Source organism: Lipotes vexillifer, unplaced genomic scaffold (assembly GCF_000442215.2).
Source record: "Lipotes vexillifer unplaced genomic scaffold, Lipotes_vexillifer_v1.1 scaffold1017, whole genome shotgun sequence".
NCBI classification, from domain to species: Eukaryota; Metazoa; Chordata; class Mammalia; order Artiodactyla; family Lipotidae; genus Lipotes; species Lipotes vexillifer.
The window spans coordinates 2,907,782-2,925,050 of NW_006772141.1; the positions used below are offsets into that span (position 1 = coordinate 2,907,782).

The 17,269-nt window shown below is 34.7% G+C and overlaps 1 protein-coding gene across 2 annotated transcripts in view; it reads left to right on the plus strand.

Annotated features, from left to right (window-relative positions):
* PAPOLA (poly(A) polymerase alpha) overlaps window positions 1-17,269 on the plus strand; it is a 60,365-nt gene that overhangs the window by 19,775 nt on the left and 23,321 nt on the right. For both annotated transcript variants that reach the window (XM_007447331.1, XM_007447332.1), the window contains exons 4-12: window positions 2,172-2,253; window positions 3,901-4,010; window positions 4,459-4,512; window positions 8,119-8,230; window positions 8,931-9,020; window positions 9,111-9,249; window positions 10,757-10,829; window positions 12,154-12,274; window positions 13,232-13,316. In XM_007447331.1, coding sequence (XP_007447393.1) covers window positions 2,172-2,253; window positions 3,901-4,010; window positions 4,459-4,512; window positions 8,119-8,230; window positions 8,931-9,020; window positions 9,111-9,249; window positions 10,757-10,829; window positions 12,154-12,274; window positions 13,232-13,316 — 866 coding nt within the window. The remainder of the gene's footprint in view (window positions 1-2,171; window positions 2,254-3,900; window positions 4,011-4,458; window positions 4,513-8,118; window positions 8,231-8,930; window positions 9,021-9,110; window positions 9,250-10,756; window positions 10,830-12,153; window positions 12,275-13,231; window positions 13,317-17,269) is intronic.

Genomic DNA, 17,269 nt, shown 5'->3' on the forward strand with positions numbered 1-17,269 from the left:
GTATGCGGGCCTCTCACTGCTGTGGCCTCTCCCGTTGCGGAGCACAGGCTCCAGACGTGCAGGCTCAGCGGCCATGGCTCATGGGCCCAGCTGTTCCGCGGCATGCGGGATCCTCCCGGACCGGGGCACGAACCCGTGTCCCCTGAATCGGCAGGCGGACCCTCAACCATTGTGCCACCAGGGAAGCCCTACAAGTTTGATCTTTCATATCTGTTTTCCTAGGGAGAATTTCTTCCTCAGCTGCTTGGTTTTAAGACCTGATACAGGATGTCTTGATGTTGACACTATTGATATTTTGGGACCACGTATTTTTTTCATTTCTGGCCACGCCACGCGGCTTGTGGGATCTTAAGTTCCCTGACCAGGGAATTGAACCCGCGTCCTCGGCAGTGAAAGTGTGGAGTCCTAACCGCTGGACCACCAGGGGATTCCTCACATATTTCTTTTTTAGGGACTGTCCTGGAAGCTGTTAAGCAGCACTCTTCCAACTAGATGCACTGCCTGTCTGGTCTCTCCTGATTGTGACAACCACAAATATCTCCAGTTAAATCAGTAGCAAACCACTGATATTTTTGGGGGTGGCATGTGGGATCTTAGTTCCCTGACCAGGGATTGAACCCGCGCCCCCTACAGTGGAAGCATGGAATCTTAACCACTGCACCACCAGGGAAGTCCCGAGAACCACTGGTTTTTGATGTGTAGTTACACTTAATTTATAATATTTTGGGGAAAATTTATATAAAATATGAATTTTATTTAAGTTGTTTGATTTGTTTGCCATCTAATATCCTGAGACTTAAAAAAGATTTGCAATTGAAAAGTTCTTCTGTGATGTTAATTAAGAAATCTTAATTTCTGGGTTACAACTGTAATAGCTATAAACATACTAATGTCTAATACAGTAGCCATCAGCCACACTTGGCTATTTCAGTTTAACTTAACTAAAATTAAACATTCAGCTCCTCAGCCACCCTAGCTACATTTCAAGTGATAGTGAAATATAGCTAGTGCCTACTGTGTTGGACAGTTCTCCTGGAGAGTGCTTATCCGAACGATTTGTATTTTACTAGAGATGTCCACAGAGCATTGTTCTCAGGTAGTTTTTTCCTATCTTCCTTTGTAGGCATATTTCTGTACACACCTTGCTGGCTTAACTTAAATAACCCAGCCAACTGTACAAGTGATTTTTAAAATATCTAAACATAGGAAGAGATGGTGGTGTCTCGTTTTAAAAAATGTAATAATACGCATTTAGATTGCCCGTTTTCTATAAGTGATGAATAAGTGTGCCCTTAAAAAAGAAGGGAATCCCCTGAGCCTTTTACAATTTATTTTTAGGGTTGTTGGAATATGAAGTAACAATTTATGTCACTTTGGGAGGGTGGTGGGGAAGAGTGGTCTCTTTTATGTTCTGCTACTGAGTAAGACTTTACTGAGGAATTAGAAAGTAAAGAGAAACATTGACCTAGCACACATTAAGGTTTGGTGTGTTTTTTTTTTTGTGGACAGACGTTATCCTTACCACCAAGGGTGGTTAAGTATTCTCCATAGTACTTTATAGTCATACCAGGGTCAGGAAGATGATTTTTAAGTGCTTTCCTTTCTCCTCATTCCTGGTGTTTGTACTCTAAGAAATCATCAATAAGTTTAGTTCTGCTCAAAATCATCCCGCTAAAGCCTACTAAACTATTAAACGTAGCCTTATTGGCCTTAAAGTCACTTTTGATACAGTAAAATTATAGTCTAATGTACTGCGGCATATTTGGTATAATCATGGAATACAATCTTTTAAGCAATCAGAATGTGTTTTTGTTATATTCTAACATTCATGATTTATGCAGCACCTTATCATGAATAAAATTTCTGATTCTAACATTGCTTCTGTGGAATCACATGATCTCCTCTACCACAGTCTTTATAGCAGTTTCCAAAAATGTGGCAAAATTCTAACACTAATTGAAAGTTGAAAATTGCTTAAATTTCAAGTTGGGTTGATCTGTGAAGGCCTGGTATTTTGTAGAGCTTATAGTTTGTTTACCCTCTATATAAATTTGCATAGAAATCTTACTTGGGTTTTTTTTTTTTTTTTTTTTTTTTTAATGTAGTGTTATTTGAAATAGTTACCTTTGTGCTCCACTGGCAAAATAACTATTTTTTGTTTGCTTCAACAGAATCTTCCACAATCTGTAATTGAAAATGTTGGTGGAAAAATATTTACATTTGGATCTTATAGATTAGGAGTACATACAAAAGGTAAATATTGTTTATATTGTTTTAATTATCTTGAGGAGGAATACTTCTTTAATTTTTTAAAAATTATAATGACACATCCATCTCAGTTACTTGCAGTGTATTATACAGCTTAGGTTTGCATGGAAGAGATGACTTCAGGGAGCCTAAATTTGGTAAAAGAAGAAAGATATAAAATGATACCTTTCATACCTGTGCCCTCCAATGCACTATTAAGTAAAATAAAAAATTCAGTTTCTCAGTAGTAGTAGCCACATTTTCATTGTTAAATAATCACATATGGTTAGTGGCTACCGTACTGGAAAGTGCTCATGAAGTACACTTTTCCCCTTGGGGAGTTATTTTGGACAGTGCTGCTCTGTATATCATTTCCTCTACCTGAAGAATATCAGAAGAAAATGATATTAAAATAATGATATCTTCTTCTGGAAATCAGAAGAAAAATGAATTAAAGCTTGAAAAAAAATCTGTATTATAGTCGTGAAAGATAGTTAAGGAAAAACCAAACCAAAAAAAATGTGTATCTGCAACACAGTAACAATCACTAATAATACTTTCTTAGTTACATTTATAGTTTTTTTCCCCTGTGTAAATAAATATGCAATAAGAATGTTATCATGGCAGAGAATATTATTGAACTCTTTCTTTTTTACTGAGCATAGTTAGTAATCTTCCGGTCTTCATAATCTTATTTATTCTTATGTAACAAATAGAGGAGTCTGAGACTTAAAAAGGCAATACAGCTTGAACAGTTGCTCCCAGCCATCTCCTGGCAGAGCTAGGATTCTAACTCTGGCAGTCTGAGGCTGTACTCTTCAACCATTAGCCACTAGCCTCTGTTAAAAGTATCTGCCGGTCTCTGGTTCTCTCTGTTGTGGCATTAACCCTTCTCCCCACCTCCCACTACTCTGTGCTGGAAGTAGTACCTTTGCTTTTGACGTGTCCTGTGAACTGTATGCCCTTCTCCCCCTCCATGAATATGCCAGATAAATAGCCTTCAGAGTTAGTGCCTCAGGTATTGATTGAGTCTTTTAGGAAAATGATTATGTTGACCAGATTCCATATTGATCTCTTCTTTTTATGATCCCAGTTATTGATTTTAATCATCTTTTTTGTGCTCTCCCTATGTACTCAGTGCTGGCCTCCTGTCAAGCACTAAATTAATAACAACTGTTCTTACCATGGTCTGCCTCTTTGGATTCTTGCCATTGGTCCTTCTTGAAGTGCATAGGTCCCATTTAGGTGCAGGTAGGAGCCTGGAAGCACCAGTCACAATGTATAGACAATAACTGTATGTTTTTGTTTCACTAATGAACATGGCTGTGACTAAGGACACCAAGATGTTGGGTGTATTCTTGCATAATTGCCTCTCTTACCATAAGAGTTCCTATCTGAGTCGCCTTTCTTTGACTCCCAGTTCACCTGGGCCACTACAAATAGAAGATGCTGCAGGAAAAAATATATCCCATCGATTAGGGTCGTGTTTTTCTTATACTGACTGGTAATTTTTTTTTTAAGGAGAGGGGTGCATTTAGAGGCTCATCAGTGTAACATTAACAGGTTTTCAACATCAAATACTGCCATGATAAGATGCAAAGTAATTTTCTTGTAATGGTAACTAGTGGTTGATGGGCTTAATTTTTTTTTTAGGTGCCGATATTGATGCGTTGTGTGTTGCACCAAGACATGTTGATCGAAGTGACTTTTTCACCTCGTTCTATGATAAGTTGAAATTACAGGAAGAAGTAAAAGATTTAAGAGTGCGTAAATGTTCAGAGTGAAAGGGGAGGAGTTATAAAAATCAGTTTAGTCAATTGAGTGAGTTTTATGGTATAGCCATTAATTTATTGAACTCTTGCAATTTGCCAGAAGCTTAATGTGTATGCTTGCATTTTATTCTTTACAGCAGTCTAAAATCATAAATCTGTAATCACATGTACAGAGTAGGAAATGAGGCAAACAAGATAAATATTAAGCAACTTGGCCACCATCACATATCCGAGTGGCAGAGATCAAGAATTTGAACCTAGGCTTGTGCGACTTAGGATTCTCGAGTCTTAAAGCTGTTTACTGAGAACCTAGTCTGTATCAGGTGTTGTGGCAAATTATGTTTAAGCAATGTCAGTACCGCATTCATTTAAGAGCACTAAAGCTAGTGTAGCTCTAAGGTATACTTTCAGAGACACTGATTTTTAAATTTTCCCACAGGCTGTTGAAGAGGCATTTGTACCAGTTATCAAACTGTGTTTTGATGGGATAGAGGTAAGGTTCAAATAGAGAGTTCTTACTGTGTGTTATTTTGATAGGTGTAGGTTAAAAACTCGATTTATTTCAAAGGTTTATAATTGGTGAGTTGGTATGATATTAGTACGAATTAAGTTTTTTTTGAAATGGAAGTGACAGCCTATTCTTTGTAGTCTCTTTTAAAAAAGAGCCTAGTGAAACCAGGAGTTAAAATATAGACAGAAATGGACTGACTGTGAAATGGCTGCTACAGAACAGCTTAACTGATAGTTTTTCCATATGCAGATTTTATATGCTTTTAGTCTCCTTAAGGTAATATAACTATATTTTTGCAAGTAGAACTTTGGCTTCATTTAAATTAAATATTTAAGAGATGAGAGAAAATTGTGACCTGATGTCATGTATGCTGAAATATTTTCTGATAGGGAAGGATATATGAGCTCAGATTCTTTTTTTTAAATTATAAATTTATTTATTTATTTGTTTGTTTTTATTTTTGGCTGCTTTGGGTCTTTGTTGCTGCGCACGGGCTTTCTCTAGTTGTGGCGAGCAGGGGCTGCTCTTCGTTGCGGTGCGGTGGCTTCTCTTGTTGTGGAGCACGGGCTCCACGTGCAGGCTTTAGTAGTTGTGGCATACAGGCTCAGTAGTTGGGGCATGCGGGCTCAGTAGTTGTGGCGCACGGGCTTAGTTGCTCTGCGGCATGTGGGATCTTCCCGGACGAGGGGCTTGAACCCGTGTCCCCTGCATTGGCAGGTGGATTCTTTTTTTTGGCAGGCGGATTCTTAACCACCATGCCACCACCAGGGAAGCTCTGAGTTCAGGTTCTTGAGATGATGTGCAGTTCTCTTTGATGTTTTCAATGTGTGTAATGAAAGTAGTTGCAACAAAGCTGACCCTGAAGCAACTTTAGTTATTTATGTTACTTCTGCCGTACATAATGGTGCTGGAAAGTCACTCATAGTAATAATGACAGTTATAAAATTTCAGAAATGGAAAAATAATACTTCACTGTTCTGCAAAAAAAAGTGGTTTCTGTAATTGTTGCATAAGGTGCCCAACTCTATCTTCTATGAAATATGAGTAATCTTAATAAGTAGACATAAGATGTTAAATTTAGTAAAGGATTATCAAGTTCAGGCAGCTTTGATTTACTGTCAGTGTTTAAATAAATATAAAACAACCATAATGTAGGTGATGCCTTAACCAACAAACGGGAGATTTTTTGGGGTGGAGAACCAACTCAATTGTGTAAACTTTTCAGGATGGAGATAAAAGTCAAATGGTTACTAGAAATATTTAATGTGCTTGTTATTACTGAGTTGCTTTTTGAGTTACCTGTTTTTTTTTTCTTTCTGTGAGCATATAGTCTTTATTTCTGTCTAAATTAGGGGAGATGCTGGATTTTGGAATGTGTATCATTGGAAAATTTAGGCTATACCACAGGTACTTATTTGTGTAAATGTGCAATTTTTTCCTGTCTTGTAGATGCATGTTTAAATGATTTTTCACAGCAAGCTCTTAAAGTACAGATTTGTTTTTTAACATCTTTATTGGAGTATAATTGCTTTACAACGGTGTGTTAGTTTCTTCTGTATAACAGAGTGAGTCAGCTATACATATACATATATCCCCCTATCTCCTCCCTCTTGTGTCTCCCTCCCACCCTCCCTATCCCACCCCTCTAGGTGGTCACAAAGCACCCAGTTGATCTCCCTGTGCTATGCGGCTCCTTCCCACTAGATATCTGTTTTACATTTGGTAGTGTATATATGTCCATGCCACTCTCTCACTTCGTCTCAGGTTACCCTTCCCCCTCCAGGTGTCCTCAAGTCCATTCTCTGTGTCTGCGTCTTTGTTCCTGTCCTGCCCCTAGGTTCTTCAGAACCTTTTTTTTTTCCCATATATATGTGTTAGCATACAGTGTTTTTCTCTTTCTGACTTACTTCACTCTGTATGACAGACTCTGGGTCCATCTGCCTCGCTACAAATAACTCAATTTCATTTCTTTTTATGGCTGAGTACTATTCCATTGTACATATGTGCCACATCGTCTTTATGCATTCATCCGTTGATGGACACTTAGGTTGCTTCCATGTCCTGGCTATTGTGAATAGTGCTGCAGTGAACATTGTGGTACATGACTCTGTTTGAATTATGGTTTTCTCAGGGTATATGCCCAGTAGTGGGATTGCTGGGTCGTATGGTAGTTCTATTTTTAGTTTTTTAAGGAACCTCCATACTGTTCTCCATAGTGGCTGTATCAGTTTACATTCCCACCAGCAGTGCAAGAGGGTTCCCTTTTCTCCACACCCTCTCCAGCATTTATTGTTTGTAGATTTGTTGATGATGGTCATTCTGACCAGTGTGAGGTGATATCTCATTGTAGTTTTGATTTCCTTTTTTCTAATGATTAGTGATCTGTATATCTTCTTTGGAGAAATGTCTGTTTAGGTCTTCTGCCCATTTTTGGATTGGGTTTTTTTTTTTTTTTTTTTTTTGGTATTGAACTAGATGAGCTGCTTGTATATTTTGGAGATTAATCCTTTGTCAGTTGCTTCATTTGCAAATATTTTCTCCCATTCTGAGGGCTGTCTTGTTTATGGTTTCCTTTGCTGTGCAAAAGCTTTTAAGTTTCATTAGGTCCCATTTGTTTATTTTTGTTTTTATTTCCATTTCTCTAGGAGGTGGGTCAAAAAGGATCTTGCTGTGATTTATGTCATAGAGTGTTCTGTCTGTGCTTTCCTCTAAGAGTTTGATGGTGTCTGGCCTTACATTTAGGTCTTTAATCCATTTTGAGTTTATTTTTGTGTATGGGGTTAGGGAGTGTTCTAATTTCATTCTTTTACATGTAGCTGTACAGTTTTTTTGATATTGAGCTGCATGAGCTGCTTGTATATTTTATTTATATTTTATTAATCCTTTGTCAGTTGCTTCATTTGCAAATATAAAATACTGATTTTTAAAGTGATCTTATAAAAGGCTTGTTTCTCTAGCAGCATTCAAAGGTTGGAACCATGAAATCAGACCCTCAGGAATAATTACCAAATCTGTGCCAAATTTCTTTTGCCCCCAACCTTTCCTTGAAAAAAAGGAAAAAAACAATTTTGTCAGTTGCATTCTATGAGTCTTCAAAATTAGCCAGTTTTTGTTTTGTTTCTATTTAGTCAAAACTAAGTTGGAGAAACAGACTGGAATATTATAGATACATAAGTTCTTAAATATAAGAAGTTCCCTTTTTACTGACAGGTATATTTGGGCTACATATAACCATATTGGCCTTATATTTGAGCACCTTTTAGGATATAATTCACAGTTTATATAGGTGGAGAACTAAACAGTTAGTTTTAAGTAATCCAGTATATCTGCATTTAGCAAACTTAGTATATTAAACTTAGTATGATTAAAATGACAAGTAGCTATTTATACAAGTTCTGTTTATATAGTATTACCATGTTTTAACATCTGGTTAAAATACCTGTGGTAAGAATTTTGTTTGAACTTTTGGAGGTGTTGTCATGTTAACAGCTGATGAAAAGATCCTTGTTTTAAGGAGTTAATAGTGTTTTCTTTTTTAAAGAAATGCCTTAAAAATAGGCAGACATGGAATGTTTTGTTTTGTTTTAGATTGATATTTTGTTTGCAAGATTAGCACTGCAGACTATTCCAGAAGACTTGGACTTAAGAGATGACAGTTTGCTTAAAAATTTAGATATAAGATGCATAAGAAGTCTTAACGGTATGTAAAAACCTACTTCCTTTTGCATAGTAGCAGTTTTGGTCCAATATGAAATAGTTTTTAACTCAAGCTTCATAATGAAGCTTTTAATGGCCATATTGTTTATCCATAGTGAGTCAAGTAAAATGAACTTTTTACTTAATAGTTGGACTGCAGTGGAGCATTTAGTAATTTGTTAAATCATCGGTATCTTGCATTATTATTTCTTTTCTTCCTGGGATGTTTAAATACTGTCTGACATTTGTACTCTATTGCTAGTGGCTCAGGTTTCACCTTGTAACTATTAATTTTTATCCTGAACCTTTGTAACATTTTCAACTGTTGTGCTTTTAAAAGGGTTACATTTGAACACTTATTTTAGCACTGTTTTGTTAATATGCTCTTGAAGAACAATTCCTGGAAACTTATTAAATGGATCAAGCCCTATTCACCATCTCTGAACTGGAGCACATTTTAATTATGGGTTGAAAGTTTTTGAAATAAAGCAGATTACAGTTCAGATTATTTGGTTTTAGGGTAGTGTTTGTGATAGAAGGTAAAAGTTTTATATTTTTTATTTGCCTCTTTATTAACATTACTGATTTTACAAAGTAAATTTTAATTTGACATTAGTCTCAGAAAATTTAAAAGAAATATTATCATTAAACTTTTGATAATTTAATGTTCTGTTTTTTTTTTTTTTTTTACTCCTGTTAATCAGGTTGCAGGGTAACCGATGAAATTTTACATCTAGTACCAAACATTGACAACTTCAGGTTAACCCTGAGAGCTATCAAACTGTGGGCCAAACGTGAGTTCCGAATTTGTTGGCTAGCTTATTAAAAATGTTTAAGCTTTTGTTCAACACTAACTTTTCTTTCTGCTTTTCCCTTATCAACAGGCCACAACATCTATTCCAATATATTAGGTTTCCTCGGTGGTGTTTCCTGGGCTATGCTAGTAGCAAGAACTTGCCAGCTTTATCCAAATGCAATAGCATCAACTCTTGTACATAAATTTTTCTTGGTATTTTCTAAATGGTATGTGTTTAGATTATATTAAAATAAAATTGATTGTAGACACTGAAGTTTAGTCTTATTTCTATGACATTTCTGCAGCTGGTCTCAGATTCAAATTTTAGTTCATGATGTAGCAGTATAGGTAGCCTTGGGGAGATCATGTTGTGTATAAAATGGCAAACCTAAATTCCATTCCTTTTCCCTAGCTTTCCCAGGAGAGCAAGGCAGGTGCTGTTTGTACTTCCATGCGTAAACTTACTCTCTAAATAAACTGAATTTTAGCTATAATGTCTGCTAAAATCCAATGAGTTGGTAGGTTGGGATATCAGTTACTTTGGATAAAGCTTTATATATACCACCTCTTTTAATTTACTCTTTGAATTCTTCTAGATCTGTAGGCCATTAGTTTTCTGTGGTGGTTTTTTGCTTTCAGCTGCCCATTTATCTTTGGTAGAATGTGGAGGATGTAAATGTGTATAAAGCTTTTAAGGATAACTGTAAGTGCTTGAAAAGCGATTGAGCATCCCTTTGAGATTAGTCATTAACCCAGGAGAGATTTTTTTTTTTAATGCTCTCCTTCATTTCAGCCTGGTCACATTTGTCAACCATTATTTCTTTTAAGTAAGATAAAAGATTGCTATTTCACATTAGTTGCTTTGGCCCAAAAGGTTAGAGTTCTTGGTTTTTAATCAAATTGTTCTGAAAGATTTGTCTTCCCTATTTGTGCCAACCTCTGTACCTCCTCCCTCTGAAAAAAGAGTTTTAGTTATTTTATAAAAATTAGAGTTATTGGAGACAATTTATCATTTTGAACTGTGCCACACTTTTCCATACACATTCTGTAATTATGGATTTGATAGCACTTAATTATATATAACCAGGTTTGATGAGAAAAATGTCAGAATTTCTCTTAATGCTACACATACATGGCAAATAATATATTTAAGAAGCTAACCTTGATACTAAAGATGGCAAATGTTTTCCAGTTTTTAATCTCTTCTATAAAGGACTGAAGTAGCTAACTCACAAAACATATCTTGAAAACAGTGTGTTCACATCATTACACATATTCACATTAATAACCTTTGTCATGAGATAGAGAAAAATTTTCCTAATCAATCTTTATAATTATTCATACTCCTTTGCCTATAATGAATTAAAGACAGGATCTTTGTCTTTTCAAGGGAGATTTTATCCTGTTTAAGTTTGCGGTGAACACATCAGATGTCTCGGAATAGTACTTTTAAATTTGAATAGTGCTTTATCAGTTCTTCTCTGCGAGGCAGAGAAGATATTTGACTTCAGTCTGAGAAAGCTACCAAATGGTTTAAGTTACTTTCATAGAGGAAATGTAATTCAAGTAGTCTAACGTCGACAGAAAGGAATAAAGGAATAAAAGGTTATATATATACCAAGAGTGCAAAATGAATGAAGAAGGATCACATTCACAAATGCTGTATGTTTAACAAAATACGTGTAGATGGTAATATCCAATAGTCTTATCAAGTGCTACAATCTTTTTAAACAGGGAATGGCCAAATCCAGTCCTATTGAAACAGCCTGAAGAATGCAATCTTAATTTGCCTGTATGGGACCCAAGGGTTAGTGTATTATTTTTTCCCCTACAAATTCACACTGTGCAATAACAAGTAAAAATCATCTGCATAAACTTCAGGGAGACTTCCCATCCTGTTACGTATGAGTGGACATGTTCGTATTACACTTTCTTTTTAATCTCAACTATAATTTTCTTCTGATGTGAGAAGCATAATTATGTACCCTGTAAACTACATTTAATTGTACATAGTTTATAATATCAAGATCACTAATTTTAATTTATTCTATATAGAACTGCCTTGTAAGTCAAAGTTGTGTGGGCATTTGTGCTTAAAAGAAAAAATAAAAGGATACTAAAAATCCCTGTATTTTTTTTTGTTTGATCTAAATATTCTGTTAAAATTGGGTTATTGTAGGAAAACTGTTGCTTAATGTTTAACTGTGGCAGATAACTTCTAAGCAATATCACTTTAATTACTGTGATGTAATTGTAAAAATTGGTTTGGTTAATTCAGATTACAAAAGCACGGTTGGGCTGAAGAGGAGCTTCCATTCTGCTTCTTTGGAAGTTACGACCTTTACTGCTTACTCAGTTTAAATGTTTAACATGCACTTTATTAATTGATAAAATAAATTTAGGTTTGAATAAGGCTTTCTAGGTTTATAAAATTCTATTTTTCTGCATTAATTTGCTATTTTATTACAACATCAAAAATTTTGTCAGTTTTAAGCTTTGTTAATGACATCAAGCTGTGAATTTTTAAGTTTTCCGAACCTCAATACATTTAATTTTGGAGGGATGTGAATCTACAATTTCCTCTGTGGAAATATGCCACTTTTATCATTAGTATACAGATTAAAATTAATAGTTATTAAATCATTTCATTATCTCTCAAAATGATACCAACATGGATAAAGTAGTTTTACCATGTGTTAATAAGCTGCTACTCCTGATAAATTAAGGGTATATTAAAAACTAAGTTTAAAATTCGTTTTACACAGAACATACTATGACATTTCTCAAAAGTGTAATTGTGTGTACATCCCTATTTCTGTTGTAGAAAAAAGAAAAACTAAACATCAGTAGATGCCCAATTAGAACCTTTTTTTGCTTGACAGGCACACTATTTCTAGTAAGATTGCCAAAACAGTCATGCCCAAATGATTGAAACAAAACATTAGACTAAATCACAGATTCTGTAAAGAATTCCTGTAAAAACAGTGTCTCTTTACATGGTTTTTCTTTCTCAACTCCAGCTGTGAAATGAAATAAAATTTAATCATTGGTTCAGTTTAACAAGGGGTAAAAAGTCCAAGTATCTGTTGCATATGTACTTGAAGAAACTGATTGGCTGTTGTTGTATGTAGGTAAACCCCAGTGATAGGTACCATCTTATGCCTATAATTACACCAGCATACCCACAACAGAACTCCACGTACAATGTGTCCGTTTCAACACGGATGGTCATGGTTGAGGAGTTTAAACAAGGTAAGTGTTTATCCTTATGCTCTCCTTTATACACGAAGGATTTACATACCATTGTACACCCCGTAGTCGGGTATTCAATTAAATTGGAGAAAGCATTCACCGAAGTGGATTTTGGTGTTTATTTATTGATTACAGATTATATTTGAGAATTAACTTGGAAAACTCAAGTTTAATTTCTTTTAAGCAATTTATTTTTGATTATATATTGGAAGATTAACCAAAATTGAAAATCGTATCCTTAGCTGGACCTTTATGGTTTAGTTCCATACTCTTGCCATGTGAAATTTTAAATGATGTCATAGTTTCTCTCTGCTGGGTGACATGAGAGGCTTTTAGCAGGCAGTATACTTGAAAAGAGCTTTGAGCAGGATTTTGACCGAACTGCCCACTGTTTTGGAATAACCTCTAAACTTCTGAATCCCAGTAGTACTGCTAATTTGAAGGAGTAGCTATTGCTAAATGGTCTTTAAGGGAAGTAGCTAGAATGGATTGTTTAATTTGACACAAGTCAAGGAAATAGAATCAGCTGTATGACTGCCAGCGTCAAACTCAGAAGTGTAAAGTTCTTTTCTGTAGTCTACAGGGGCTCTTCATGGGAAGATGTCGCTATCCTTTTATGGGAAACTTGTTTTTTAGAAAGGCAGGAAGCAAAGCTTATGGGAAAGTTTTCTTTCTTGGGTAACTCCAGTGCTTCAGTTTTAGGAGAGAGTCATTCTATGAGCATGGCATTTGAGAGTAATGGCAATTTGCCAGAAACCTGGATCTGAAAGGAACCCTCCAGGTTTTTTGAAAAGAGTGTATGTAAGAATCTGTATGCTCTAGAGTCATAGACTAAACTTACTATGTTAAAATTATGATTTTAGGAATATAGTGAATGCATGTGGTATATTTAAGATCTTTAAAATTCTAGATTCTTAGACTGAAGCATGCAAACATTTTAATATGTTTTTAATTTAGGTCTTGCTATCACAGATGAAATTTTGCTGAGTAAGGCAGAGTGGTCCAAACTTTTTGAAGCTCCAAACTTCTTTCAGAAGTACAAGTATGTATTTTAAGGCATGTCGGACATGTTGCTCTCTTAAGTAATGGTTTAATGGTAGCATACGTGACATCTCTTTTTGCTAGACTAATGTAGTCTTGAATTTTCCTTTAAACATCTTCTATACAAGTTTTCTTCCTGTCACAAAGGGCATACTGTTTTTAGTAAACCCCTTATTATTTCTTTATCAAGGTAAAGTGTAGTCCATACAGTTTTGCTGCCTGATGTAACCGAATTTCTACACTTGTAGCAACATCAGTTCTGAAGGCTTGTTAGTCGTCCCCAAAACTCTAAATCTGTATATCTTGGCAAAGGAGTGAACTGTTAAAATCTGTAGTTAATAGTCTCTGTTAAGTAAGTATTTTCAGTTCTGGAAACTTATTTATCATTAAGATTCTCTATGACGTAGGCAAAGCTAATAAAATGTCAGTGTATGTAGTCAGTAAAATGTTTTCAGTAGTTATAGCACATGATTGGCCTACCATTTCCCCCTAATGTTAATAAAGCCCCTTCAAATATTTCTACAGATAATTTTCATGGAATCTCAGTGGGTGTAATCTTTTTTACTAATGGTTTTAGTATAATGGTTTAATACCGTAGTACAGGTTAATAGCCTGATCGTGTTGGTTTTGATGAAAACTGTAAGTTATAATAAATCTTACTTTTAAAAAAATGGACTTGCACTTTTATTTGCCCTGAGCTGAAAACTTGCCAAAGTCCCACTAAAAAAAATTTTTTTTCTTTAATGCTTGAAATTTTCCTGACCATTTGATCTTGTGTTGGGTTGTGTTTTGTAATAATCTAAGCAAGATTGCTCTATGCTATTTCCCCAATTAAAAACAAGAATGATGACCTTCATGATGTCTCTGTGTTTTGTTTCTGTATCTTTTGCATGAAAAAGCAATAATGGAGCCAGCTTAATTGTTGTGTTCTGGGAGCACTGCATTGTCAGTAAAAATTTAAATAGCATAACATTGAATGTTCTTGTTTATTACTTATTCCCCATAAGTTGTGCTTTTCCATTTGGCAGATAATTTTCCATTGTTTTTTATTTTAACCACTGTTGAGGAAGTACCTTTGAACATTTAAACTAATAAATACATATTCTGATGCTTTAAAAACTACATGAAAGAGTACATGATTACTTGTAAGGAGAATAAAGAAATTGGTCTCATAGAAAAGTGCCAGCATCTCTTAATCCCCGAGAATCCAAGATGAAGCTAGATAATTTTTCCTGTCTCACTTTCTTGTAGGAGTAAGAGATGGGTAGAATGAAGTTCTTCTAAGTACCCACTTAACTGGTTTCTTTCACTTAAGAAAGACTAGTGTTGAAATTGAAGAAACCTTGATAATGTCATCTATTTGAATAAATTTGTATTAACTAGAACTTTGAATTTTTTTTTTTTTTAAGCTTGCTTAAATCTTTCTTTTAAAACTTTTAGGCTGTCCTTCAGTCTATGCCCAATAGTACATATAAGGTCTTCAGTTGACTGATGAAAAGATTTATAGATTACTGTCTTTACTGAATTCTCTTGAAACAATCAAATTATTTTAGGTTATTAAAAACAACTTTAAACGTAATTAGATATGAGGATGTAGCAACAAATAGAGGAAATTATATCAGGAAAATTTAAATTTCAGCTGTGACTCCTGCGAAAAAAGATTTGAAAACGTGACAACAATGAGCTAATTTTACCTATACCAAATTCTACTTATGTATTTAACTTATTTCAAAAATTTTTCCTAGAGTTAGTGATTGCTATCATTAGACTCAGGTATTCCCAGATTTGAATTTTTCTTTTAACATATTGTATGAATTACCCCCAAAGATTAGCTGTACAACTGAACTGAAATCCTTAGTTTTGCCTTGAGTCAAAGTTGGTTAAGCTTATTTCAAGTATATCCTGAAAGTATTGTGTTTGTTATGTGAAAGATTTTAAGTCATATAGTATACCTGCCTGCCTTTCTTGGAAGGGAAGAAGCCATGAAGGAAATTTCAGTTGTCTTAGAAAGCAGACCATGTTTCAGAAGATATCAGTGTTCTTGTGAAAAAGGGAGAACACTGCCTTGTGAAATTTTATAGTTCTAAGAAAATATTTTTCATGTTTTACCTTTAGTATATTCAAGCTCACATAAGTAAGTAACCAGCAGTAAAAGAAATCATTATTGACATAGGAAATGCGAATACTTATTTCAGGTGTTCCATTTCCTTAGGAAACGAGGAAGCAAAGATATTAGGGAAAAAAGCCAAATGTTCTCAGGAATAGGATTAATAATTTATAATTTCAAGGAGTATGTATGTATAGAATAATTTAACCTCATAATGTTTTAAAGACTTTAAAAATAGTGAACTGTAATTCTTGGACCTGAGTTACTTGAAGATGGAATTGCAAGGATTTTTGTCTCAGATAATTAGATTTTCGGTACACATATCTGAGCTGTTATCTACCCAGGGAAAAATATTAATGTGATGAAATGGCCAGGAAACCTACTTACAAAATGCTTTTTTGGAGTAAATATTTGTGAGGTAATAGTAGCAACTAAATTAAGTGTTTTTAGAAGCTTTTAAAGAGGTTTTAATTCAACTGTGGTACATTTTTATAGTTAAATTTTTTTTATTGGAAACTGATAATCTTTAAATTTGGGGGAAAGTTAATCATTATTTCATTGGCTGCAGTGTTTCATGAAGGCATTTGAGTACCTGAAGCATGATAGTGGCACTGTAAAGTAGGGAGTGGTGTTTTTTGGAGCAGCAACAAAATAGTCTAAATTTAGACCTGTTTCTGCTTGGTCTCTGTGCTCTGATAGGTAACTTAAGAATTAATGACAGGTTATTTCTATTAAACATGACTACTGTATTTTGTCTCATTTCACATTTGCTTAAATTTGGCTGAGTGAAGGACATTTGACTTCGCATACATACTTGCTAAGCTGTTTAAAACTTTGAGCTTTATTTAAACAGGTGCCTTTATCATAAACGATGTGCAGAGTAGACGCCCCCCCCTTTCCACTGGATTTCAGTAAGAACCAAAGTTGAACTCTAAGCTTTAAAACTTTAAACTTTGAATTACCAACAAGATTATGTTCAAATGGATTTTATATTTTGCATGAGTAGAGAACATTATATATCATTTAAGTTTTTGTTCAAGACTCAGGTGGTCATTAAGAGTATCCATTTCTCTGAAAGAGTGATTTAGAGACTTGAGTTTTGTCCTCATACTAGGTGAACCCAGACAGCTTTGCTGTTGTGAGTTTTTGTGTGCATGCCTGCTTTTTATACTTTGTCTTATCCTCTTATAAGTTGTTATACTTTAGTCAGAGTTTTTTCTCCATCCCCTCTCTGCCCCCCCCCCTTTAAAATCTGTTGTCCATTTTCAGACTCCCAGGGAACTGGAAATCAGGTTATTGAGCTTATTCGGATTTTGTTTGATTTATAAAAGAGTTTAGGGCCCCAAGAGGGTTTTCTGTATATGTAAAATGCATGAGCTTTTAGTGCTTTTATTAACTTTTATTTATCTGGGCTGTGTTTGTTCTGTATATTTGGTTTGCTCTAAATAATTGCTGAACAGATTAAACTGGTAAAGGAAACGAAGTATTGGTCTGTATGGATTTGGACTGCACATTTACTTTTCTGTCTACGTGTTTTCATATTTATGTATATTACCTCTGTTACCTTAAGTTTATAAATACTTGAAGTTAATTTAAAATTCTTAGTCATAATTCTGACTTTTCCACCGACTATCAGTTTGCTTTTTGAGGTAAAGTTTCTGGTGAGAAGTTTGATTTCTATCACTTCTAAAATGGATTTTGTAGAAAAGTATGTTGGATTGGACTTTTTTTTTAGTCTTACAAAATTCTTTAGTTGTAAATAGTTTGTTTTAAAAAGATTTAAAATAGTCGGTCATGATGGTGTTTTTCTGAAATGAAAACTTGATTTTGCTCTAATTTGAATGGAA